General features: G+C 38.5%; 1 protein-coding gene across 3 annotated transcripts in view; it reads left to right on the top strand.

The window, feature by feature from the left end:
* Dennd5a (DENN domain containing 5A) overlaps positions 1-26,388 on the top strand; it is a 99,820-nt gene that overhangs the window by 43,327 nt on the left and 30,105 nt on the right. For 2 of the 3 annotated variants that reach the window (XM_063256718.1, XM_063256717.1), the window contains exons 2-9: positions 2,825-2,896; positions 3,636-3,745; positions 5,695-6,352; positions 10,500-10,687; positions 17,732-18,049; positions 19,544-19,759; positions 20,897-21,131; positions 26,064-26,214. In XM_063256718.1, coding sequence (XP_063112788.1) covers positions 2,825-2,896; positions 3,636-3,745; positions 5,695-6,352; positions 10,500-10,687; positions 17,732-18,049; positions 19,544-19,759; positions 20,897-21,131; positions 26,064-26,214 — 1,948 coding nt within the window. The remainder of the gene's footprint in view (positions 1-2,824; positions 2,897-3,635; positions 3,746-5,694; positions 6,353-10,499; positions 10,688-17,731; positions 18,050-19,543; positions 19,760-20,896; positions 21,132-26,063; positions 26,215-26,388) is intronic. The other variant, XM_063256719.1, reaches the window with a different exon arrangement.

Here is a 26,388-nt window from a genome sequence, read left to right as displayed (position 1 = left end):
ATATGTTATTTATATTGGGCAAAGAATTTCTTGTGATTTCTAGGACAGTGGGACAGTTGTGATGTCATATTCCTTGTATTTTTTTTGATTTCCAAAAGTCTAAATACTTGAAGATTTAAGCCTAAATACTTGAAGATTACCTTTAACGCATGTGGTTCCAGGAAGTGAATCTATGCAGCTATTTTTGAGGTCTTAGTTTCTATACTGCTACTTCTTAAAACTCAGCTCTCAGTAAATGATGAAAGACTGGATAGTTTCAATAGATAATCTTTTATGAATCTCCTTCTTTTACATTTCTGACACCTTTGTAGGGGTTGAAATGCAATGATTTTGTTTTCTGGGTCCTCAGTATCTCTTTGTGTACCTCTTTTGCCCTTGCAGTGTTAGTCTTATGATTCAGTTTTATTTCGCAGGACCTTTGTCAAAGGTTGGCATCTGGTAGCACACTTATATTCAGAACCTTACTCTTTCACAAGACTTCCTTCCCTCAGCTTGTTTATTGTTTTGGTTTTGTTTGTTTTTGAAACTGTATAGTTCAGGTTTGCTTTGAGCTTAGGTGGCCCAGGCTGGCCTTGAATTTGCAGTAGTCTTCCTGCCTCACCTCCTGAATGCTGGGATTACAAGTGCTCACTCTCATAGCCAACAGTTTTAAAATTTTTATTTTATATTTTTCTTTTGGCTTGTTTAAAGAGAAGGTCAGAGGTGGAGAGCTGGAAGGGACAGAAGCTCTAAGGGCTACCTCACCCTGTGATTGATATAGCCTTTCACTCCTCTTCAGCTACATTCTAGACCAGCTTTCCTACTTACCTCTGACTGCAGTTCTTTTGAAATTTTTTTGAGATGGGGGTCTCACTATATAGTTTAGATTGGCCTTAAACTTACTATATAGCCGAGGCTGGCTTCGAATTCGTGATGATCCTCCTGCCTCAGCCTCCCAAGTGCTGGGATTACAGGCATGTGCCACCATGTCCAGCCAAATAGTTTTTATTTATTTATTTAATTTTTAGAGTTTTTTGAGGCAGGGTCTATGTAGTTCAGGCTGATTTTGAACTCACTATATATCCGAGGCTGGCCTTGAGCTCATGGGGATTCTCCTGCCTCAGCCTCCTGATGCTGACATTATATGCATGTGCCACCACACTTTCTGACTATACGCTTATCTCACTGGCCATTTATGTGTTCCCCTTGCCTAATCCCTTGTTTCATTACCTAATTGCTTATCATGTTTTAGGGTGTAACTCATAGTCATTTTAGAAAAACATCCTAAAAACCTTTCACATAGGACAATGGTAGCTGCCCAGATTCCTGTATATGTTCAGGTATTTTGTGGGTTTTCCTTAGGGCATTTTTCTGGCCCAGTTAGGAAGAAATGAGCAAAGTGACAACTAAAGTGCAGACACTTAGGAAGAAATAGTTATCTTTTCTCAGAACTGAAAGTGGTTTAAAAATACTTCCTGAGAATTTCAGAGTAGAAAAGATCGTTACGTGAGCTGCTTGCTGCTGAATTACTTTGTGTGGTTAGGTAGAGGCTTGCCAATGGGTGGGCTCTTAGCAAGTGCTACTGAAGGCACCTGGTCTGGCTCAACATAAGGGTTAGGCCTTTGTTGCTGTAGCTGTTGCCAGCTTCCTGCTGATTTCCCAGTCTCCCTGAGTGAATATACCAGTTGTATTTGAGAGGTGAAATATGCTTTTAAAAAAGTTTCAGAATCAGTTTGAAAGAAGGGATCCAGAAATTAGAGGAATTAGAAATGTGATACTTGTTTTACTAACAGAAGTTGGGTCTTGTTAGAAGTTGAAAATGATTAATAAATGAACTTCTTTTAAGGATGGATAAAACCTCAGAGTAAGTGGAGAAATTTCAGTTATGAAAGGAATAACTTTCACTGGAATTATATTTAGTTTTTGAAACAAGTATATTAGAATTATTATAAAATATTCTTTTTAAGAAATTTGTGACGTGCTTCTGGGATGAGATGATTTAGCATGAGGCCTTCTGATTTTAGGTTCATCTAGTCCTGTGATGGTAAAGGATGTGTCTTCTTTAATAATCATCAGCCCCTTTGAGTTCCAAGAGTCTTAGAAAAACTAGAGTTGGAACAGAATTTGCTCTGTGAGCTAGAGCACACAAACAGGATCCTGTACATGTGTTCGCTAAGTGGTTAGACCACAGGGCTGAAGGCCTGGAAGATAATAACTTCCTTGTTATTGTTACTTGTGTGTGTGTTCTTTTTCCTCTGCTCTTGACAGTGAGATCCTTGAGAGTAAGTGCTTTATCTGGCTCATCTCCATCCCCCATAGCACCTGTGTCCCTTATGTAACATGATTCCCCAGTAAATATGCGTAGAATTCAGTTGAATTGTCCTTAACCATGTGTTTCATGTATTTTTTCCATGACGCCTACCTACTAAATTTATTTTTTGAGCTGTTTGGTTGCATTTGTCTACCACTACCTAATCCTTAGGAAAAGGTCTGCTTTTGAATAAAACTAATCACTTTATAGTAATTTGGTATCACTTGAGTTCTTTATTGTACCTTACTATAATGTTTTTCAAACTGAATTGCTACCATTAGTGGGTTGCAATCACCGTTTTTTTGTTTTAAGAGTATAGTGTATCATATGTGAGAGGGTATCACTTAATAAGGGTAAATATTGTTCTATGAAATTTTTACTTTAGGTAAATTTATATATTGTATATATATATATATACACATGTATGTGGTCATTGCTTTATGATGTAAAATATGTTTTATACTGGAGTCATGGTCAAAAAGTTTAAATAACACTGCTTTATTGTAATATTCTGTTATTTCATTTGTCATATAGCATTATGCCAGTACATTCAGGCTTCTAAAGCCAGGGATGGTGCCAGACCTTTCATTTCGAGTACGACTGAAGGTAAAAACAAAACAAAATTAAGAACACCCAAAGCTTTCTGATGGCTCTTAACATGTCTCTCCAATGGCATTTTGTATTTAACCTTCTAACTTTCTTGTACCAGTAGATTTTTTTCAGATTTGTATCCCTCTAGGTGGTGGGCTCTTTGGTTCTTCCCCTTCTTACTTTAATGTTTTTACTTCAGTATATTCTGTTTTTAGAAGGAGGAAAGGAGAAACAAAGGAGAATTTTAGAAATTTCAGATGATTCTGAACTGCCAAAATAGATAATTAGATTTACTTTGAAATTCGCTTTACTAATGTTCTGGTGTGTTTTAGTTTATATATTTTTCTTCAGTGATCATAGAAATGTATAGTTCGTTCTTAACTTAAAATATATTTCTATGATGTTTTCACTTTAAACAAATTATGATTTTCAGAGGAAAAAAGGATGGATGCAATCTTTTATTATTTCTTGGGCTTTCTTCCCTCTCTTCCAAGTAAATTAACCATTGGGATGGTAGTAATAATTGCATTTTGGAGAAAAGCAAAGACAACTAGTTGTGTCCACTATTAACCATGCTATACTTTTTCAGCTTCTTTAATGACCTAATAAATTTAATACTTTCCTACTCTTAGATGGTTGGCATACTAACCCCCTTGCCTTCATTTCTGTATCTTGCTGGACTGCCAAGCTCAGATGTTTATAATCTGGGTTTTAAATGGACTTTGTAGAGCTGATTTGCTTCATTCTTTTACAGGAGAAAATTTTGAGCAGACACCATTGAGACGCACATTCAAGTCTAAAGTCCTTGCCCGATATCCTGAGAATGTAGAATGGAATCCATTTGACCAAGATGCAGTGGGAATGGTCAGTAATTGTTAGCTTCAAGTGTGAGATAATTCAGGGTAATTTATAGTGGGATTATGAGTTTAGTAGCAGTAACTTTTGAAGAAGAGATTGTAATGCATTTGTTCATTATTCAGCATTTTGGTTAGTATATCATATATTCATAAAATATCCAGTGCACTAAAAGTCATAATATGTTTCTATTATGTCAGACACATATATACTATTAAATCAGTGAATTTATTTGAGTACTAACCAATTGATTGCTTATTGCACTGAGGTTACATAATGAAGTTTAGTTTGCTGTCATTCTGCATTGTATATATTTGGGTAATGTTTTAGAAATGGATCTATCTTTTCATAAATTTTTTTCATCATGATTTTGGATAGGACAGCATTTTAAGTCACATGTAGAAGAATACTACTCTGAATAAGCTAACCTTTATTGAATGTTTTACCTTATGCAAGTTACTAGTAAGCATTTTACATGTATTTATTCATCTAGTCCTTATAATACTCCTTAAATAGGTAATATTAAATAAACACAAACACATGTGTGTACATGTATGTTTAGATCTTAGGAAACTATATCTAGAGGAAGCTAGATCTTTTAGGAAACTCAGACCTACAGAGGTTAAGTAATGTGATAAGGTCGTATGGCTACTAAGTAGTCAAGCTGGGCCATGTATGCAAATCTGTAATCTGAGGCAGGGTATAACAAGTTGAAGTCCAGCCTGGACAACATAGCAAGACCCTGTCTCTTAAAATAGTCAAGCTGGAGTTTGAATATGGTCTTTATAGTTCCTAAGCAAATTTTAACCATATTTTAATACTACCTCCATTACTTTTTTTTTTTTTTTTTGCTCTTTAGATTTCTTGAAATCCATTACATTTTCAATAGCATTCCAAAGTTTTTCAAAGATGACCTTTTTGCTGTATACAATAACCCTCTAAAATGGGCGGAGAAAATTATATTATTATTTTACATATATGAGGAAACAGTCTTTGAGGACTTCAAGGTTTTATTTATTTATTTGGTCTTTTTGAGACAGAGTCTCACTATGTAGTGCAGGCTGACCTCAAACTCACAGTAGTCCTCTTGCCTCAGCCTCTTAAATGTTGGGATTGCAGGCATGCACAGCTACACCTGACTAACTTCAGGTTTTTTTTTTGACCATTTCCTATTTCAATTTTATATGCCATGTGCTGGAAACACTATAGGCTTTGGGAAATTGAATTCAAGGCTACTGATTGTAGTATAATGCAGGCCCTTGTATTTTTTAATCCAGGCTGTTAGTATTTCATTTATACAGCTAGGTTCATGTAAAACTGGAAAATGGGGATTGATTGATTCAGGTCATTTTGATTAACTATTCAGTTTCTTTGTACAGTCCATCTGAATTGAAATGATAATATACATCTTTATCCTGATCATACCATCATTGGTTTATATGAAATAGGTACCTTTTTTGATACGAAAAAGTTTGATTGACAACAGAATTTTGTAAGCTGATAAAATCTTAAACTTTATACAAATTTATTTTATTTTAGGTATGAAATTGCTATCTGGTTTTCAGATATATTTCTAACATCATCTAATATGTATCTTACTCTATCATGTCATTTTATCTTTGTTTTTTATTCTCATTTCTGAAATGCTCTTATTTGCCTTGTCTACTGATATAACCTCATTAAACTCATTTCTGAAGCTTTTTCTGTTGCGCTTAGGTTGAGCTGTTTGTTCAGTGTTTCTTAGTACTTTGTGTATGCTTCTGAACAGTCCTAATGACTATATTTTAATTTTATTTACTTGTGTGTCATGCAGTAGAATGAGAGAGGTTTAGAGCAGATAGATATATTTTGAATCCAGTACAGAGGCATTAAGGAAGGTAGGTAGGTAGATAAGGAGATATATTCTGGGGAGGATCAGTAGTGAAAGTTCTCACTACTTCTTGCCTTGTGTTTTGCAGCTGTGCATGCCCAAAGGGTTGGCATTCAAGACCCAGGCTGATCCTAGGGAGCCCCAGTTCCATGCCTTTATTATCACAAGGGAGGATGGCTCTCGGACATTCGGGTTTGCCCTCACATTTTATGAAGAGGTGACTAGCAAGCAGATCTGCAGTGCAATGCAGACCCTCTACCACATGCACAATGCTGAATATGATGTCCTTCATGCTCCCTTTACTGATGGCCAGGACCAGAGTGGCATGGAAGATGATGAAGGCACTCCTGGGACCAAGCTGCAGCGATTCAACTCGTATGACATTAGCCGGGACACACTCTACGTCTCTAAGTGCATCTGCCTCATCACACCTATGTCCTTTATGAAGGCTTGTCGGAATGTGTTGGAGCAGCTCCACCAGGCTGTCACTTCACCTCAGCCCCCACCTCTACCCCTTGAGAGCTACATATACAACGTACTTTATGAGGTGCCACTTCCACCGCCTGGTCGGTCTTTGAAGTTTTCTGGGGTCTATGGGCCGATAATCTGCCAGAGACCAAGTACCAATGAGCTTCCGCTATTTGACTTCCCTGTCAGAGAGGTCTTTGAACTGCTTGGCGTGGAGAATGTATTTCAGCTTTTCACTTGTGCCCTTCTGGAATTTCAAATTTTGCTCTACTCACAACGTAAGTCAGTGCTTACTAGAGCTCTCTGCCTGATAGGACTTCTCTTCTTTCCTTGTTCACACACAGTGGGGCTGACTATTAAGGTCAAAGACTTTTATAATTTGAGCAGAATCTAGAACTTTTGCATGTAGGTAGGGTTTGGCAAGTTGATGGAATGTGAGAAGCCTAACATTTCTGATTGGCTCATATCATGGCCTTCTCCAGTTTGGGAGGGGAACTCTGCCTCCTCACATCCCCTCTGATCAAAACTGTGAGAAGGGTGCAGGTGATGATCCCCGGAAGTGATGGTCCATCAGTTCACGTCTGTCATTCTTCAGTTACTTCTGCTCCTTCCTCAGTTTGATAGTAAAATCAAAAGATTCACACCGGTTGATCTTCTTATATAGGAAACTATGAGAAAATATGTTTGAGAGATTCTTCTTTCTGTTGTTGTTCAACCAAATAAATGAGAAATTGAATGTGAGCCGCAGTTTTGGACAAAATAATAAGTAGATCAGAAGGAAACGATGTTTATTAGGTAAACTAGACAAGTAATATAAAATTCAGTTATTTAGTACATATTATAGACAGGATACTATGAGCCAGTCATTGTTTCGAGGGTGGGAGCATAGAGAAATTCTTTCTATATTGGAACTTATATGCTATTGGGAAAAGAGGGATGGTTAAATAAATAAAATATACAGTATGGAAGGTAGTTAATAAGTTCTATGAAGAAAATGGGGAAAGAATAGTGTTTTGTGGAAAGATATGGCAGTTTTTAACAGGGCAATTAGGTTAGACATCTCTGAGCGACTTATTAATGTGTAGAAAAAGTGTTTATTTGGAGGGCACAGGAAATACAAGGGGTCTAAGACAAGAATGTGTTTTGTGAATTCAATAACAAGGAGGAACCAGGCATGGTGGCATATGCCTGTAATCCCAGCACTCAAGACTGAGACAGGAAGATTGCTCAGAGCTCAAGGCCAATCTAAACAACATAGCAACACCCTATCGCAAAGGAAAGAAAGAAAAAGAAGAAACTGGGTGAATGGAATGGAATGAATGAGAAGGAATGAAGTAGGAAATGGCCTTAGAGACTTAATAGGAAGCTAGATAGCATAGAACTATGTAGTCTATTGTAAGGACTTTGCTTTTACAGAGACACATAGCCATCAAAGATTTTTTTTTTTACCTTTTATTTAGATACAAATGTTTGCAGAACTTTTGTATGCACTCCCACAAATTCACCAGATGTTAACATCTTACCACATTTGCTTTATCCTTATGTACATGTGTGAACATTAATTGAATTGTTGAGCATTATTACAGGCACCCTGTCCCAGGACTTTTTTTTTTTGGTCTGTTTGAGACAGTCTTGCTATGCAGTTCAGGCTCTCCTTCAACTCACTTTATAGCCCATGCTGGCCTCAAACTAGCAGCAGTCATTCTGCCTCAGTCTTCTGAGGGCTGATCCCCCATCCAGCTGTCCTTTGACTCTTTTTTTTTTTTTTTTTTTTGCGGTACTGGGGATTGAACTCACAACCTTGTGCTTGCCAGGCAGGCACTTATAGCACTGAGCTAAATCCTCAGCCCTGTCCTTTGACTCTTAAATGATTCTTTTTTTTCCTAAGAACAGGGGCTTCTTTTATGTAATTAGATGATTATCAGATGTAGGAAGTTTAATATTATCCAGTGATATATCACAATAATTATTTTATTTCTAACACAGGATCTAGTTTAGTAACATGTGTTGTATTTAGTTGTCAGTTTCTCTACCTTTACTTTTTATTCATAATGTTGAAATATTTTGAATAGTACCAGCAAGTTATCTTGTAGAATTTCTTTCTGTTTGGGTTTGTCTGGTATTTCATCAAGACTGGAATCAGGCTGCAGATTTTTGTCAGAAATGTGACAAAAGTGATGTTGTAGTTTTCTCAGTATATCAGGAGGCACATACTGTCTGTCATCTTTCCCCTTTTTTGGCGATGTTAACTTGATGACATCATTTAGTTAAGAAAGTTATCATTTTTCCCTGTAATTAAAAAGTAATTTGTAGCCAGGCGTGGTGACTCATGCCTGTAATCCCAGCACTCGGGAGGCTGAGGCAGAAGGATCGTTGTGAGTTCTGAGACCAGCCTGGGCTACAAAGTGAGCTCAAGGCCAGCCTGAACTGCATAGCGCGAGACCCTGTCTCAAAAAAGACAACAACAAAAAAAAGTAGTTTGTGGGAAGATGCTTTGCTTTCAATTCTTGTGCAAGGCTTTCCCTAATAATTTTAATAGCTAGTGATGATTTTGGTCTGAATGTATAATTTCAATGATGGTTGAAAAATGGTGGTTTTTTACAAAACCATATTAACAAATGAACACTTAACTATAAAGAAGAACATTTCATTTGCCCTGGTTGTTATCATTCTCTGGAATCATAGATTTCTATTTTATACTTATTACTGTAGTATTTATTTCAGTACTGATTTTTATATTGTCACATTGTACCAAATTTGGCCCATGGTCAAAAGAGTGACACCTAACCTGCACTGTGCTGGGGCTTTTGTCTTTTGCTTAACCATGTATTCTAACCATAGAACAGTGACTCAGTAAATGTGTTTTAAATGAATAACTGACACTTGTAACGGGATCCACTATCACTGTCTAAATTCTATATCCCCAAAGGGGAATGGAGGAGAGGAAAGAATCTATAGTTAGGAGGCCATTGTGATAGTCCAGGTGAGAGGTGATACTGAAAGGTATCACCAGGACTAAAGAGGTTACTACGAAGTAGTATGAAATGATTGGGGCTCTGGATCTAGTTTGAAAATAAAGTAATGAAGAGTATGTTGAATTGATGGATGTATACCCCATCCTTAGTGGATAACCACTAATTAATTCCAGTTAATTACTAGTGGGGATGCTCCTAGGCTTTTTACATGAAGTCTGATATTTTAAAATGTTGGCAACAGTGTTCTTAATTAAAACTGTAGGCCAAACAAAAAGCATGTGTTGGTTCCCAAAGCTTCACTTTTCAACTTCTGGTTTAAAAGACCTCATTGTAGCCAAGCATGGTGGTACATGCCTATAATCTCAGCACTTGAGAAGCTGAGGCAGGAGGATCATCCTAAGTTTGAGGTCAGCTTGGGCTATATAGTTCAAGGCCAGCCTGGACTACATCCAAGATCCTGTCTCAAAACAAAAAACAAAAACACCCAGCAAAAAAACCCAAAAAACCCTCATTGTGCTCACTGGCTCAGTTCTTTGAACTCTGTCACTTAAGGATTTTTCATGGAGGCTTTAGTACTACTCAGGCTTGTTGGTGAAATCTTTGCTCATTGATGATTAACTCAGTCTCCGACCCCTCTCCTTTTTCCTGGGGTCTATTTGGAGCTTAAAGTCCCAACTTCTCATCAAGACTTGACTTTTCTGGTGATCACCAGCTGTCTGAAGCAATCCAGGGACACCAGGCATAAGCCATTCATTCGAATGCAAAAGATATCAGGGTTTTTAGGAACTATGGCAGGAACTGAGGTTGACAACTAAATATGTATCTTTATCACACTAACAAAAAGATGTTTTCAGATGTTTTGATTAGTCAGAAACAAGGTGGTAGGTAGCTTCTGTAATCCCAGCACTCAGAAGGCTGAGGCAGGAGGATTGCTGCTGGTTCAAAGCCAGCCTGGGCTACAAAGTGGATCCAAGACCAGCCTGAACTGCATAGCGAGACCCTGTCTCAAAAAGACAAAGAAACAAACAAACTTTACTACTATGCAGAAATCTCTGAGTGCCTTCCCTGCTGAGGCTAGATACTCTGAGTTTTTCTGTTGTTCTGGTCACCCTTTGCCCTTTCCACTTAAGAGAATCTCCTACCATATTCTGAGGTAGTGTCTGGAGCACAGTACCATTGATTATTTCTGTCATAGTTCCGAATTAAACTTTGCTGCTAGCTGGGCCTGAGTGTGTGAAGGGATATATTTCAACTTGTGGTCCACCATATTCTTTGAGTTGTCTCTTGATACCCACAGAGGAGCCCACTGAGCATATCTCTGCTCACATTTATTCTCATTCTTTTGAAATGAAATGTGAAATTGCAATGAAACCTTTAACTTAGTATTTGAGAAATAAGTGCCTCATTTTTGATGTGGTTTGTATATCTACTTTTTTTTCTTTTGACCTAGATTACCAGAGACTGATGACTGTGGCGGAAACAATTACAGCGCTCATGTTTCCTTTTCAGTGGCAGCATGTCTATGTCCCTATTCTCCCAGCTTCTCTCCTGCATTTCTTAGATGCGCCTGTTCCCTACCTGATGGGCTTGCACTCCAATGGATTGGATGACCGATCAAAGCTGGAGCTGCCTCAAGAGGTGAGAGCCCGAGGGTTAGTGTCTCCGACCTTAATCCAGGACTAGAGAGACAGAAGCTTTGGAATAAGGTCATTGGAATAATGTCACCAAGTTTATTTTCTCTTGTTTTGGGGTATGTGAAAAAACGTACAGTCAACATTAATTTAATTTAGATCATTCTGGCGACACCATCTTTATATTTTTTTCCCAAATCCATTTTATTTCAAGGATAAAAAGAAAGAAAAAAGAAAGAGGAAAAAGAAACTTAAACAAAATTCAAAACATGTCAACTGGGGCAACAATGGTGCATACATTACGCATTGTCATCCTTAGATGATTCACTCAGCGCACAAGACATCTGCATTCATTTGTCCAAGCAATATCAGCCCAAATCGTTCTCCTCAGCAAACTCAAAGAAATCAGTAGTATAACTATCTTAGCTATTTTTTATATACATACACATACACATATACATATGTTTTCCTTTCAGCGTCTCATATTAATGAAACAATGATGTTTACACATGTGTGGAGATACCCTCTTTATCAGCTGTATACATTATAATCTGTTTTGTTTGTATTTCCTTTTTCATTTTTCCAATATGTATTTTACATACTTTTGAAGAAATTTATTAAAAAAATGTTTTATTGTATAAAACTTCTACCCAAAAGGATAGCATAATAAATCCCTGCTCTCAACAGCCAACTTCAGTTACCATGTGTTAACTTGCATTTTTACTTCCTACACCTTTTACCTCCTGTTATTTTATATCCTGCATAATGTAATTTAGTTACTACCTTAGTAGTCAGACACATATCAGTCAGTAGTTTTCTTTTATAGGTCACAGTTGATCTGTAGAAGTTGACCTGATTATAGTGATTCTTGTAGTCCTGAACCAGTTTTGAAAACTTTCCTAATTTAAAATAAAGCTTTGAGGAAATTCTTTTCCTCTCTTACTGTGGCCTGCTCTTCCCCTTACTTCAGATATCAAAAGAATTGATAAAAAATATGTATTTATTTCCTGCTTCATTCTAAAATAGATTAAAAACATATTAAAAATAGAAATAATATACTTTTGGCTCTGAGAGTGTGACTGGGGTGGGTTACTTTCCTAATATGGCAAGAAAGGTCTGGCTTTGATCTCTAGCACCACAAAAAAGAAAAAAAGATGGTTTTACTTTTCATTTTCTTAGACTTAACAATAGAACTGGTCTATCTTTTTTGATTTTTATTTTGTTTTTTGTTTTTATTTTGTGGCTGATAAGAAACTTAGCTGGTTATAGAGGGAAGTACTTTCCTACATTTTCTTAGTTATTTATTAGAAAGTGCTAGGAAGAAGTCTTTAGAGGACTGGTGTTAGCTTAACTCTTGTCTCCTGCCTCTACTATTCCCCTGCCCCCCATGCTAGAGAATTAACTAAAGGCTTGCATATGCATATGCTCTAGCACTGAGATACACCGTGAAGCTGCTCTGAAAACTTCTTTGGGTACATATTTTTGTGTATAACGGGGGAGTATGAGTAGGGAGACATCTGTAGAAGAGATCATTTTTATGGATTTGACTCTGGGCAACAATTATGCCACTGGCATGTCTGGGCAGCACCCCCTGATGAATGTCACTGATAATCTTTGCTTTTTTCTGCTCTTGACCTCTGTTTCTCTTTCTGTAAGCTTCCTCCATTTCCTGTCCTTTTCCTCTGGCTCTGCAGAGTTTTGTGTTCTTCTGGGATGGGACAAGATTACTTAAAGAAAAAAATCTAAATGATAGTACAAACTGTTGAGTTACCACATTTTTTGTGTACTTCCCTGCTAGATACATAAATACACATGAAGAGTAGTCATCAAGGCTGGAGAAATGGAGCTTTTGGCTATAAGCAAATTATATTTAATATTGATAACTACTTCTAGTTACGATTTTCTAAGTCAAAATAAAAATAAGAAATGATTGAAGACAGAAGTCCGAAGAGGCATAATCTGATAAATAGGTCACTGAGCAAGAAGCCAGATTTTTCCATTTTGTTTTCATCTTTGGCATCAGCTTGTTGTATACTTGGGGCAAATTCTGTTCCCTACAGTATCTTTCAGCATCATTCTCTGTATGCTTATGTGTTTGAATGTGTGGAAGGCTGCTGGGAGATCAGCAGTTCTCCTAATGGGACCGTTTGAGATTTATGGGTTGAGACTCCAAAGTCTCTCCACACGGAAGTATTAGAGCCTCTGTGTTTGGGGCATCCCCATCACTGCTGCAGTCTTTGTACCCAGGCGTCTGCTTTGTACCCTCTTTGTACCCTCTGGTCTGCTTGGACAGAGTGGTGGCAGTGGGATTGTGGAAGACCAGCATGTGGTTCATAAGCAGTTCTAGAGTGTTGGAGTCTCACCTCACCCAGATTTTGTCTCAGAAGGTCACACACTTCTGAGGGCAGTCAGGTAATAGGATGCATCCTACCTTGGCATATAACTTTTGAAATATCTGAATTTGTTCAGTGCCTATGGAAAAACTGGGTTTCTCAAGGCAGAGAGCACTGTGAGGGGTTAACACATAATGAATGGAGAGAAACAATATCTTTTTTTTTTTGAGACAGCATTTGCCTCTGTAGGTCAAGCTGGCCTTGAGCTCACCTTGTATCCCAGGTTGGCCTCAAACTCACAGCATTCCTCCTGCCTCAGCTTCGCAAGTGCTAGGATTACAGGCTTGTGCCATCATGCCCAGTTTGAGACACAATGTTGAATATTTCAGAAATGATACATGTTTATAGTAAAGCCTAACAGTAAAAATTAGCTCATTTCATTATCTGTAGATTACTGATTTCAGCATTTTGGTGGACATCCTCTTTTTTTTTTTTTTTTTTTTTTTTTTTTTTTTTTTGGTCTTTTTGAGACAGGGTCTTATAGTTCAGGCTGGCCTTGAACTCATTCTACAAGCCCAGGTTGGCTTCAGACTTGCAGTGATCCTCCTGTCTCAACCGCTTGAGAACTGAGATTACAAGCAAATGTCATCATGCTCAACTGGTGGACCATCTTTAAATTTTGTTAGAAGGAAGCTTTGAGGCAGAGCTAGGGACATTCAGTGTGGCCTGTACGAGGAGGGATCATGAGGACAGTGAAGTGGGGCAAGTTTGGTTTATAAAAGGGACTTTCTCCAGAGGGACAGAAAGTATACATTTCTTAGACCCCTGAATTAGAATTCATCAGTTGCTGCCTCTCTTTGGACACCAGAAATCTGTAAAAAGCCCTTTGTCCTTCTTTACACCAACATATGAGCTCAGCCAGCCTTGAGCAAGTGAAAGTGTTGGGCTGCCTTTGTAAGTTGTCCATTGTTCTGTGCTTCTTTTGGGCTTCATTGTCTAAATCCAGGAAGAGGCAATTCATCCACATCTAGGGAAGTAAGCAGAGATGTTAAAGGGGAAGTTGTCACTTTTTTTACTGGCCTTGGACTGACCCTCCTTCTGGTCTTCTTTTAGCTTCTTTTACCAGTTGCCCTCTAGTAATGTACGAGTTGAGCTCCCTTGCAGTGAATAACACAAGGATAGGTAGGAAGGATGAAGGAATGTGCATATAGGTGGAGCAGGCTGTGATTTGTTAGAAACTCAGGGTTGGGAAAGGGCATTGTGACCTCCTGCAGGAAGATATTTGGGACACTTTTTGGGATTTGGGGATCTGTGTGATCACTATCCCAGAGTAGTTTAAGTCTTCCCATGACCCTTCCCAATAAAGTAGAAGATTAACAGGGCAAATGATCATTTGGAGTGCAGTATCTCTTCCATGTGCTACTTCTCAAGGGTCCTGGAAAAGGTATGAGGAAAACATCACATGTTTTTAGGTAGTAAACATATATTGGCCTTTTAAATGGGCAGTGTCTAGTAGGTACTAGACAAGTAGGCAGTTGTCTAGGAGGTTAACTCTTGAAAGTTCCCTGTGAGCTAAGGAGAGGACTGCCTGTTAGGTTGTAAGTTGTTTCTGTTTGTCTGGTTCCTCTGTGTCGTAGGAGGAAACAGTGTGAAGTTACTCTGTGTGGCTAGAAACTGAATGGGCTTTTTTACTTTGTGTTCTTAGCCCTCCCTTCTTCAGCCCAGTTTTGCAAAGAATGACTACTAGGATCTACTTAGAAGCTCCCATTTTATCTTACCCACCTCTGAAATGCACCTGAGCTTCTTTCTTTCTTCAGCCTCCTTTTACCAGTGGTATCCACTAATATGAGCACTGAGTATGAATTTTATAAAGAAAAAAAGAATTTTATAAAATTCTTTACAGACACTAGACTTGGCTCACAGTAATGGGAGAAAATGCAACCATTCCTTGCTGAATGGATTTTGTTTTTGATTGCCTCTATATTTCCTATTAGAAAAACTGGTTTTAAAGAAAGGAGAACGAAGGGTGTAAATTATTATATTGAGTATCGCTAGTGAATCAATGTCTTGTTCTATTAATGGCATGGACAGAGCCTATAAGGCAAGTAGTTCATGTCTTGATGAATGAGTTAATTTTATTTTTAGTATCTTTATGGATGGCTTGGCAATTCTTTTATCCTTTGAATTTTTGATATGAGAAAGCTTTCATTTTTAGTAATTGGTTGATAGTAATTCAGGCACTCAGCAAGTATTTGCATGCAAGATCTGTTGAAATGTGCAGTATATGGAGTAAAGTATATTAAACTGGAGTAGCTATATTAGGTTACCTTCCTACCTCCACTTTCAGAAAATACGGAATAATGGAGCTAGAAAAATTACTTGTCTGGGCTGGGGATTTAGCTCAGCGGCATAAGCACCTGCCTTGCAAGTGCGTGGTCGTGAGTTCAATCCCCTTTTTTTTTTCAAAAAAAAGAAAAAAAGAAAAATTACTCATCCATAGGGGGAAAAGCAGAAAAGAAATTTGTAACTCATACTACAATAAAATCAGTTTTTGACAAATTAAAAATTAAATATCACAGCACAAGTTAAATCATATAGAAGAAAATAGTAAAACCTTTCTGACATTTGCATAAAGATTTTGTAAACAATGTACAGAAAATATTATCCTTAAAATAAAGACTGATAATTTGATTTTCTAACTTAGGGAAAAATCTTGAAGATAAAAATGAAGAGAAAAAATATACATAGCATATAACCTAAAAAGAGCATTAAGAAAATAGAAATGTAAAGAATTCCCGCAAGTCAGTCAAAGTTAATAAATGACCCAATAAGAAAGTAGAGTAAGATACGAATAGACACTGTCCCCCAAAATGCACATTTTAAATTTTCACTAGCAATTACGAATGTATAAATCATATACACTCTCTAGTACCACTTTGTTTATTTCATTGGAAAATTTCAGAAGTATGGTGATGGCAAGTTTTGGAAGTCCCTGGGTTCCATGGAAGGAATTTGAATTAGTAGGTCACTTTGGATTGCTAGTCCAAATGCTGGTTATTGCTACCACAGTGAAACATGTCTAGACAATATCTTATAAAGCTAACATTTTGTATACCATATAATAATGGTTCCATTCCTAGGATAGTCCCAAAATAAAAACCTCATAGAAAATTTAAAAGCATGTAGAACTTTAAAGGCATGCATAAATATGTTATGAATTAAAAACAAAAGGTGAGATAGGGAGTAGCTCTATGGTATAAGACTTACTTACTGTATCTGAAGCCCTGCATTTGATACCCAGCTCTGAAAACAAGGGAGGAAGGCAAAAAAATAATAAGTAAGCAAGCATTCTGGGTAGTAATTTTACTGGGAGCAGAAACATGTCAGACAGGGAACAGGATTGGGGAAGAATACATAGGAGATAAGAATAGTGGTAATGTTCCAGTTTTTGAGTTGGGCTTGAAAAAAACAAGTCTTTAAGATTCCCTGGAAATTATCTGCTTAATTCCTGAAAACAGTGTATAGGATCTCTTGCAGTAGGGAAGAGGTTCAAGGGAAAAAGCTCAAGGGATAAGACAGAGGGGAGGAGAAATAAGTAGACTATAGATACACCATCCACAGGAGTCTAATAAACTCAATGAATGTAAACACTATAATGTAAACATTACATGCCAAAGCATAGAAGATTTATGATACCAACAAGAATGAAATATAGGATAGAGGCTTTGGAGGGAGAGAGGGAGACAGGGTAAGGGGATTAAAAAAGAAAGAAAGAAGCTGTAGAATGTTTGTATAACCACTCCCCAAGATGATTGTAAACTGCATGAACTGCAAATGTACTAACAAACAATGACAACAACAACAAAATGAACAGCCGCCCCCAACAATGTGAAATGTTTGGTTTCTAGTAACAAAGTCAGCATTGGGCATTTTCAAAATCTTTGCCAATGCAATGGAATGAAAATATATGTGAAAAATGTTTTGTGGGCCTTCCTTGGCTGAACTAAAATTGAATATGTTTTCATATTCAAAGTTATTTAGTGCATAGTTAGAAATTACCAAGTCTCTTGTTTGTCAGATCCCCAGCCAATCAGCAGTATATGAGAGTGGAGAGTGCTTTCTTTACATCCTCTCAGACAGCAATGTTAAAGTCAGAGAAGAGCATTGGAATTATTAGATCAGCCATCAGATCCTGCAAATTGGCACTGAGACTCAGAAAAGGGTAACATACTTAGTGTGCTCAGGGTCATATAAAAAGATGGTGACAGTTGGGACTGGAACCTGCATATTCTAAGTCACTCCTAATGTTGTTCCCACAGACTGGGATTCATGGATGTTTCAAATGTTTAATAAAGCATTTGCTTGACATGAGACTTATGATATCCAAACCTTTATCTCCAACTTATTGGGAGGAAAAAAATCTTTCCTAAGATCACATGACTAGAAAGTGGCAGAGAAGGATAGGAACACAAGTCTCATTTTTGAGCCTCACATTTCTTACATGTACCCATTTCTGATGTTTTTTCTCATGTTCAGTATCCTTTCTAAATGATGCCTAGCAGTTGTTTGTACTTTTTTAAACAATGTGTTCTATTTATTTATTTATTTATGGTACTGGGGATTGAACTCATGACCTCGTGCTTGCTAGGCAGGCACTTATGCCACTGAGCTAAGGATCCAGCCCTTGTTTGTACTCTTCATTCTATTTTGATTTCCAGGCTAACCTCTGCTTTGTAGATGTTGACAACCACTTCGTTGAGCTGCCAGAGGATCTGCCTCAATTTCCCAACAAATTGGAATTTGTCCAGGAAGTCTCTGAGATTCTCATGGCATTTGGCATTCCCCCTGAAGGCAACCTTCATTGCAGCGAGAGTGCTTCCAAGCTGAAGAGGCTCCGCGCTTCTGAGCTCGTCTCTGACAAGAGGAATGGGAACATTGCCGGCTCTCCTTTACATTCCTATGAGCTCCTCAAGGAGAATGAAACTATTGCCCGGCTCCAAGCCTTAGTCAAGAGGACTGGGGTGAGCTTGGAAAAGGTAAGATGCTGAGTTTGAGACTAATAATTTGATCTGTGCTAGAGTACTGTCCTGGTGAAGTAGGGCGTGGGATGGGGAAGTATCAGTTCAGGGCATAGCATATTTGTGAATGACTGTTCTGCTCCAGCAGATGTTACACTTGCAAATGCTGCTGAAATCTAAATATGGGAAGCTTGTAACATGCGTGTTGGGGAGAGCCTACTGCCATTCTGTGTGCGAACAAGGTGATTTGGAGGGTAGTTATGGTGATCCTTTTGTTCAGACCTTTTCCAGATGCATTTTCCTGTGTTTCATATTGACCCAAGGCACATAGAGCAGGTATTAACTGATGTGTAACTCAGAGAGCCACTGTATTCTCCCTAAGATTCAGTGCCCTACCAAGTAGTTGAGCATAGTCTAGAATTAGTCCTTTTGAATTCTAGGGCTGTGCTACCATGGGGATGTATTACACAGTTTTCGACCCTCTGCTTTCTTCTTTTTTCCTTCCCTCTCTCCTTCCCTCTGTCTGTCTTTCATTGGTTCATTTGTTCATATTAGGGATTGAACCCTGGGTTTTCACATGGAGTTACATTTCCAGCCCTTTTTGTATTTGTATTTTGTGATAGGATCTTTCTAAGTAGCTAAGGTGCCCAGACCGTGCTCCAACTTGTGATCCTCCTGCTTTGGCTACCAGAGCTGGGATCACAGATGTGCTTCCCTATGTCTGACTTTGAAACTGAGCGTTCTGTACTTATTTGCCCATTTCTTTGCCCTCCCAGTTCTCACTGTTAAATTATTTTTCTGAATTACATATTAAGCAGATGAGGCAGTGTATTAATTTTGTTGGAATTTTTTTAGTGAAATGTGAAACATTTCATTTTTCTGCTTTATTTAGTCAGCACAAGATACTTTTTTAAAAAGTCATGACCATTTAAAGGGCAGATAAAAAGTTTAGGAAGATTTAAAGTTATGTCTTTCTTAAAGGAAAATCTTACAAAGATAAGGAAAGTAATATGGTAAACTGACAAAGTCAGAGGCAAAAAGCCAACGTTATTGTTTCCTTACTGACTTCCTGCAGTCCCTCTTTCTCCTTGAGCCTTGAGATGATTAGTGCATTTTCCTTTATGGGTGGTTTCTTTCTGCCTACAATGTTTTTATTTCCATTTCAAGTTGCTAAAATCCTTTAAATGTAATTCTTTCCTCCACATTAGAATCTTGCTCTTCTCTTATTTTTCTTCCAATTTTTCCCTCTTTTGTTTCTCACCTTTTCACCATTGGCTGCTAAGTAAAAGACTACTGGAAAAAAATCAGATGAGTTGCATTTCTTTGTTTTGAGATGGGTCTTGAGATAGGTCTTGCTATGTAGTCCAGACTGACTCCAAACTCAAGATCCTCCCACCTCAGCCTCTGAGTACTGGGTTTATAGATACTGTATATGTATTTCTTTTGGTAACATGTATGTTTTCTCAGCCATCATTTTGTTATTGTTGTTGTTTGTTTTTTGTTTTTTTGTAGTTGGAAGTGCGTGAAGACCCCAGTAACAATAAGGATCTCAAAGTTCAGTGTGATGAAGAAGAACTGAGGGTTTACCAGCTAAACATTCAGATCCGGGAGGTTTTTGCAAATCGTTTTACTCAGATGTTTGCAGATTATGAAGTGTTTGTCATTCAGCCTAGCCAGGATAAGGAATCCTGGTTCACCAACAGGGAGCAGATGCAAAACTTTGATAAAGTGAGTATAATCCTGTCTGGGAGGTGGTGAAGAATGAGAACTTCAGTTATATTTTGAAGAAGTAACTGAAAATGAGTCTTTCATATTACTGGAACTAGTAATATGAAGTATGGTCTTCTGATGTTGACAAAGGGGAAGTTCTTATTGCATAAGAACAGATGTTCTGGTTATGACTGTAAGGTGACTTACCTCCAGCTAAGTCCCTCTTTCCTTTGTTACCTCCTCCTTTCCCTCCCTTACAACACTGGGAGAAAGAACTTTTTTCCCCCTCGTACTGGGATTGAACCCAGGGGCTTCACATTTTTTTCTTTTTTGAGACAGGGTCTTACTTGAATTGCCCAGGCTTGATCTTGGACTTGCAATTCTTCTGCCTCTGCCTTCTAGAGTGCTGGGATTATAAATGTGTGCCACCATACCTGACTAAAACACTCAAGGAAAAGTGTATGTGTAGTTCAAGCATCAGAGTGCCCAAGAAGGTTACCTAACTTTACACCAGAATGAAAGTATTGATACTTGAACTTATATGAATTTTTGTTTCTTTTAAGATAGAGTCTCATTGTGTTTGGCTTTGAATTAGCTCTGTAGCCCAGGTTGACCTCAGACTGGTGATCCTTTTGTCTCAACCTCCTGTGTGCTAGATGTATGAATGTATATGGTTGCTGGTAGTGGTGCACAGTCCCAGCTACCCAGGAAACCAAGGCAGGGCAATAACAAGATGAAGGCCAGCCTGGGCAACTTAGTAGGATCTGTCTCAAAATAAAGTTATAGGGCTAGAGACATATCTCACTGATACAGCACTTGCCTCACATGTGCAAGGTCCTGGATTCAATTTTCAGCACTGCAAAGAGAAAAAATAAATAAATAAATAAGCTGGGTATGGCAGTGTAGGAGATAATCTTAGTACTCTGGGAGGCTGAGACAAGAGGACGACAAGTTTAACCTCAGTCTGGGCAATTTAATGAGCCCCTGCCTCTTAAAAAAAAAAAAAAACAAGTGATTATATAGATTGCTTACCATAAAGCTCTAGCACACTACATAAAGAGTGAATTTGTCATACCCTTTGAGCATATTTACTTTGCCGGTCATGTCTCCCATTCTCTTCCTTATCAGTGACTATTTTTCTCTATGTCCTCTTAGGCATCTTTTCTGTCAGATCAGCCTGAGCCCTACCTACCCTTCCTCTCAAGATTCTTGGAGACTCAGATGTTTGCTTCTTTCATTGATAACAAAATCATGTGCCACGACGATGATGACAAAGACCCTGTGCTCCGGGTATTTGATTCCCGAGTAGACAAGATCAGACTTTTGAATGTTCGAACACCCACTCTCCGCACCTCCATGTACCAGAAGTGTACCACTGTAGATGAAGCAGGTGAGGCCTCCGTGAGCCAGGCATTTCAGTCTCACGGGCTGTGTCACTGACAAGTCCCTATCTAAGTACACCCTCTTCTGGCTCTGGGTCTGCTTTTGCATCATATGTCGTCGTCATTGTATTGTCTTATCTTGCTGCTGTTGTTGCCTAACTATCTTTTCATCTTTTAACATTGTGTTAGTCAGGGTAGTGCTGTAACCTAATAATCAGTGCGGTTAAGCAGATGTGGGAAGGGAGAACTGGTGGTTGTTGATGTTTGCTTAGCTTCTCAGCAGCCTAACCAGAAATGGAGATTCTGTTTCTTTATCCAGCTCTCCTTAACATGCTGACTTTTATATTGATGCTGTCATCTTATGGTTATGACGCTTTTTATATTCAATTCAAGGCAAGAAGAGGGGAAACTCAATACCAACTTTATTTTCCCCTTTATCAGAAAGCACATGTTTTCCTAGAAATTCTCAATTTTTGTTGTCTTATAGGCCAGAATCATATGACCACCTTTAAAGTGCAAGAGAATGTGTGAAAGTGAATAGTAACTGGGGCTCATGCTACACTGAATAACAGAAATTCTGTAATCAAGAAAGAAGGGACGAATGAAACATGAATAACAAGTTGTTATTTTTCAACAAAAACAGAGGCCTAGCCCATGTTTTTTCTTCTATGAAGCCTTCTCTGATGCCCAGGTTAAGCACGTGTGCTCCTGTGTGCTTTGTTTTTGTCCCACCCCTAATAAGCCCTATTCTTTTGAGCAGTCATCATTAGGGAACAGGTTAAATGCAGAGACTGTATTTACTCATTTTCTTACCCTAATCTAGCATTTTTTAGGAACATATGGTCATTAAAAGTTGTGCATGGTGGCGCACGCCTATAATCCCAACACTCAGGAAGCTGATGGAGTAGGATTGCTGTGTCGGAGCCCGTCCTAGGCTACATAGCTAGTTGAAGGCCAGCCTGCACTGCATAATGAGTCTCTGTCTCAAGAAAACCAAAAAATAAAAACAAAAAGTTGCGCATTACACAAATGATTGAGCATATCTGTTTATTCATAGAGACCATATCTAGATCAGTTTTGCTAGTGGATAGCGTCGGCTAGAAATGTTAGATTAAGTAGTATATTCACTTCCTTATAGGATGTCTAGTGTCTGTATCATAGCCTTTTTGTATGCTTTTTTTCATTCATTTACCATTTATTATACCTTCTCTTTGGCCTACATATGCTAAATGCTGAACAAATATTTGCCAAATGAATGTGCCAGTCATTTTTTTATTTTAAGGTTCTGAAGTCACAACTGATTACAGTTTGAATGTTTGATCAGTGTTACCTCCTCTTCCTTTCTTTGTTTCTTTCTTGCATTACTGGGGGAATTAAACCTGGGAATCCTCTACCACTGAGTTACATTCCCAGGCTTAAAAAAAAATTTTTTTTTTTTTTGGAGACAGGTCTCACTGAGGTGCCCAGGCTGGCTTTGAACTTGGAGCAGTCCTCCTGCCTCATCCTCATACTCCCTGAATGCCAGGATTACAGATGTTCACTGCTGCATCTGACTCAACCTTACATTTCCTAGCCTTTTGTTTTTACATTTCAGATTCCTATTCTGCCTTTCATTAAGACGATAGTGTTTGGGGCTGGGGATTTAGCTCAGCGGCATAAACGCCTGCCTTGAAAGCAGGCAGTCGTGAGTTCGATCCCCAGTACCAATAAAAAAGAAAAAGACCAAAAAAAAAAAGATGACAGTGTTTTTGGCTAAGACTTGAGGACATGTTGTCCATGCAAGTAGACTGTTGCAACACAGTTGCCCCTGCTTCCTGGGATGCATAAGGCTTCAGATTCCTGAACTCTTCCTGGTCTTCAGACATAGAGAGCTTGATGGCGATTTTTATCGTGCTGTATAGTTCAAAGAAGCATTTTGCAAATCAGAATTTTCCATTTCCTTTCATACTGCGTTAACACTTGAAAATGATAATATTTGTTTATAGCACACTAGAGTAGAAGGAGATACCTTCTTCTTATGACTATAAAGCCGGAGACTCTAGTCACTTGAGGCCCTGTCTGCCACAAGGGTTGAGGCAATCAATTTTTAGCAGTCTGTAACTGGTTTTGAACACTAAATATTGCATCATACTGATTTGAATTACTCTGGTCTCCATTGTGTCCAGAACATGTTTCAGGAGCATGACAGAATATGGGATTTAGAATATGAAATGAAGACTTAACTAACCCTCATTTGTAACGCTTTCTTTAGAAAAATGTATGTCACCGAGGCTTTTCAGACATACACTTTTTCCACAGAAATCATGGGTTTATCTTTGGCATTGGCATATCCCTTGGTATGTGCCAGAGATATATACTTCAGATATGCTAATGCAAGGTTCTTGTCACTGGTCTTAGATCCAGCTATCTTATCCCAACCTGAATGAATTAGTCTGATTGGAGAATGGCAGTTTATTGGAGGTACTTGAAAATGTTACAGTTTGGCTGGGGGTGGTGGTGCATGCCTATAATCCCAGCACTCTCCTTAGGAGGCCAAGGAAAAAGGGTGGCCACAAGTTCAAGATCAGCCTGGACTACATGGTAAGGTTCTGTCTCAAGATTAAAAAAGTTACAATTAAAGAGATCTTGTCAACTCTACCTACCCAGTAAAAGTAATGCTAACTCATCATTATATTCATAGAGCCTCAAATTGGGCATTTAATAAGATTTACTGAATGAGCCTAAGATTAGGGTGATATAAAGAAGACCCAAAAAGATCACTTGACCTAGAACACAAAGCAAGACTCAAGGATTCTCATGCTTTTTTGCATGATTCTAGAAAATACCAGGAGAGTGATCAGTCTTTCTTACATCTTTTAAAATCTGTAAAATTTTCGAGGTACCATTGGCATACTATGTATTTAAATTTTTGTCTTGGTGAACATACCTATAACTTCAAAACTTTATCATGTCACTGTGATTATTTTTAAACAAATGTTATATAAACATAATAACAGTAACCCTAATTCTTTTGTTTTGTTTTATGTTTTGAGACAGAGTCTCACTATGTAGTTCAGGCTGGCCTTAAACTCATTATGTTGTCCAGGCTAACCTTGAACTAGAAGTGATCCTTCTGCTTCAACCTCCTGAGTACTGGAATTACAATTATAAGTGTGTGCCACCACACCTAGATAACCCTGTCTTGAATTCTTTTTTTTATATAGATGGAAAAACTGATATTAGGGGGATGCCTTAGTATGGCATCCTTAATCCCAGCATCATACCATTAATCCCGGCATCATACCCTCTAGATCCAGCCACCTCCAAAAAGCCCTATGTATCATTGTATGTGGCTTTGGAAGTGACATTTAGATACAAGCCATAACATTCCACCCCTGGCCCCCCAAAATTTCATGTGCATTGTTTTATGCATAAGGCATTTAGTACTTCTGTAAGAGTTGCCAAAGTCCTAAGAGTTTCAGCACTGCCAAAAAGTCCAAGTCCAGAATCTTCTCTGAAATTTAAGATAAACTTAACTGTAGAACTCCTATACAAATGAAAAGAAAGTTAAACACTTCCAACATTCAGTGGCACAAGTTACACATTTCCATTCCAAAAGCTAGAACTAGGAGAATAGAAATGAATGGGACCAAAGAAGGTCCAAAATCCAGCAGGGCAAGCAAGTCCCACCATTCTACATAGAGCACTGGGGCAGACTGTGGCAAGATGTAAACTCCAGAGGGCTTGGGTAGCTCTGCCCCTACAACACTGCAGGTGGTTATTGATAGGATTATTTCCAAAAGATGAAAAATATTTCCAAAAGATGAGAAGTATAAAACAAAAAGCAGCCTTTATTCCGAGAACACGGAGAGAGATGGCTGGCACCCCCCACCACTGGTGTCCCACAATCTCTCCGGCGGACACGTGGCGTGGAGGGTATGTAACTAGCCTCGGTTTGGGGTGGAACCTAAGAAGGGCATTAGGGATGCACAGGTAGCCCATTGGTCCTAGGTTTGGCACCATAGGTAAATTTCCAGGGGCGGGAAGATGGCTTCACAGGTAAATTCCTAGGGGTGGGGAAGATAGGGGCTTCCTGCTTCCCGTTGAGGCTTTCTTGGCTACAGTGTCCTGTCTGGGCCAAAACCCTTTCAGTTATAGCTCCCACAGCCTCCCTCTTGGGCCAGCTCTGCTTACTCCCTGTAGCTTTCCTCAGACAATCCACATTCCTGGACTCTGCAAACTTGTAGGTTCTCCACTTCACTCTTCAGATTCATATAACTTCACTCATTGCCCTCTCAGGAGCATACTGCATGGCCTCCCAGGCCTTCTGAAACCTGTAACCCTCTCTGATTCTAACATTTGCATCTGGTTTTGGCCATTTAGATTTCATATACATATAGTGTGTATAAAATATTTATATATTTTTTCCATCAGGTGTAGTGGCTGGCTTTTTTGCATACCTGGTAATCTTTGATCTTGATTGTGTATTCCAGGCTGGCCTTGAACTTGCAGCAGTCCTGCCTCGGCCTCTTAAGTGCTGCCTTTAGAGGTATGCACTACCACACTGGCTTTTGCTACTATATTTTATTACTTCTAGCCACCTTGTTTTCGCTCATCTTTTACTTTGGTCTCTTAATTAAGGGAATCTACTGGATTCTGCCTAAATTTCCCTTTCTTGTGTCCCAGCCCTGAAACTCTCTCAAGGCAGTTAGCTGGGGCAATTGTAGTAATTACTTCTGTTTCTTGTTTCTCAGTGACTGCTGTCTTTCATCACCTATAGTCCAGTGTGTTTAAATGCATTCTTTTGTTTACTTTGCTTGTTTTTAATTTTTATTCCTGTTATTTCAAGCAGGAGGGTAAAAACCAGTCTCTCACTCCATCTTGGCCTAACATGAAAAAAACATTTGACTTAGTTTTTGTTTGTTTGTTTGTTTGTTTGTTTGTTTTTAATTCTCATTCAGAGAAAGCAATTGAGCTGCGCCTGGCAAAAATCGACCATACTGCAGTTCACCCACATTTACTTGACATGAAGATCGGACAAGGGAAGTATGAGCCAGGCTTTTTCCCTAAGCTCCAGTCTGATGTACTTTCTACTGGGCCAGCCAGCAACAAGTGAGTCAACCTGAGATTACTTGCCCCAGTCCTGGGCCACATACGTGAGAGTCATTCAGTTTCTGAGTTGGAGGTGGTATCCCCAAAAGACCTCAGAATTATTAAAAGTAAATATGGAGAAGACCTAGATTATATAGGGCTTTTACTTATTTGAATGAGAAAAAGATGTCAGAG

Source organism: Cavia porcellus, unplaced genomic scaffold (genome assembly GCF_034190915.1).
Source record: "Cavia porcellus strain 051 isolate PalLab524CR breed Dunkin Hartley unplaced genomic scaffold, mCavPor4.1 scaffold_9, whole genome shotgun sequence".
Lineage (NCBI taxonomy): Eukaryota > Metazoa > Chordata > Mammalia > Rodentia > Caviidae > Cavia > Cavia porcellus.
Note: the sequence above shows the minus strand (reverse complement) of the source record. Positions and strands in the feature narration are given on the sequence as shown.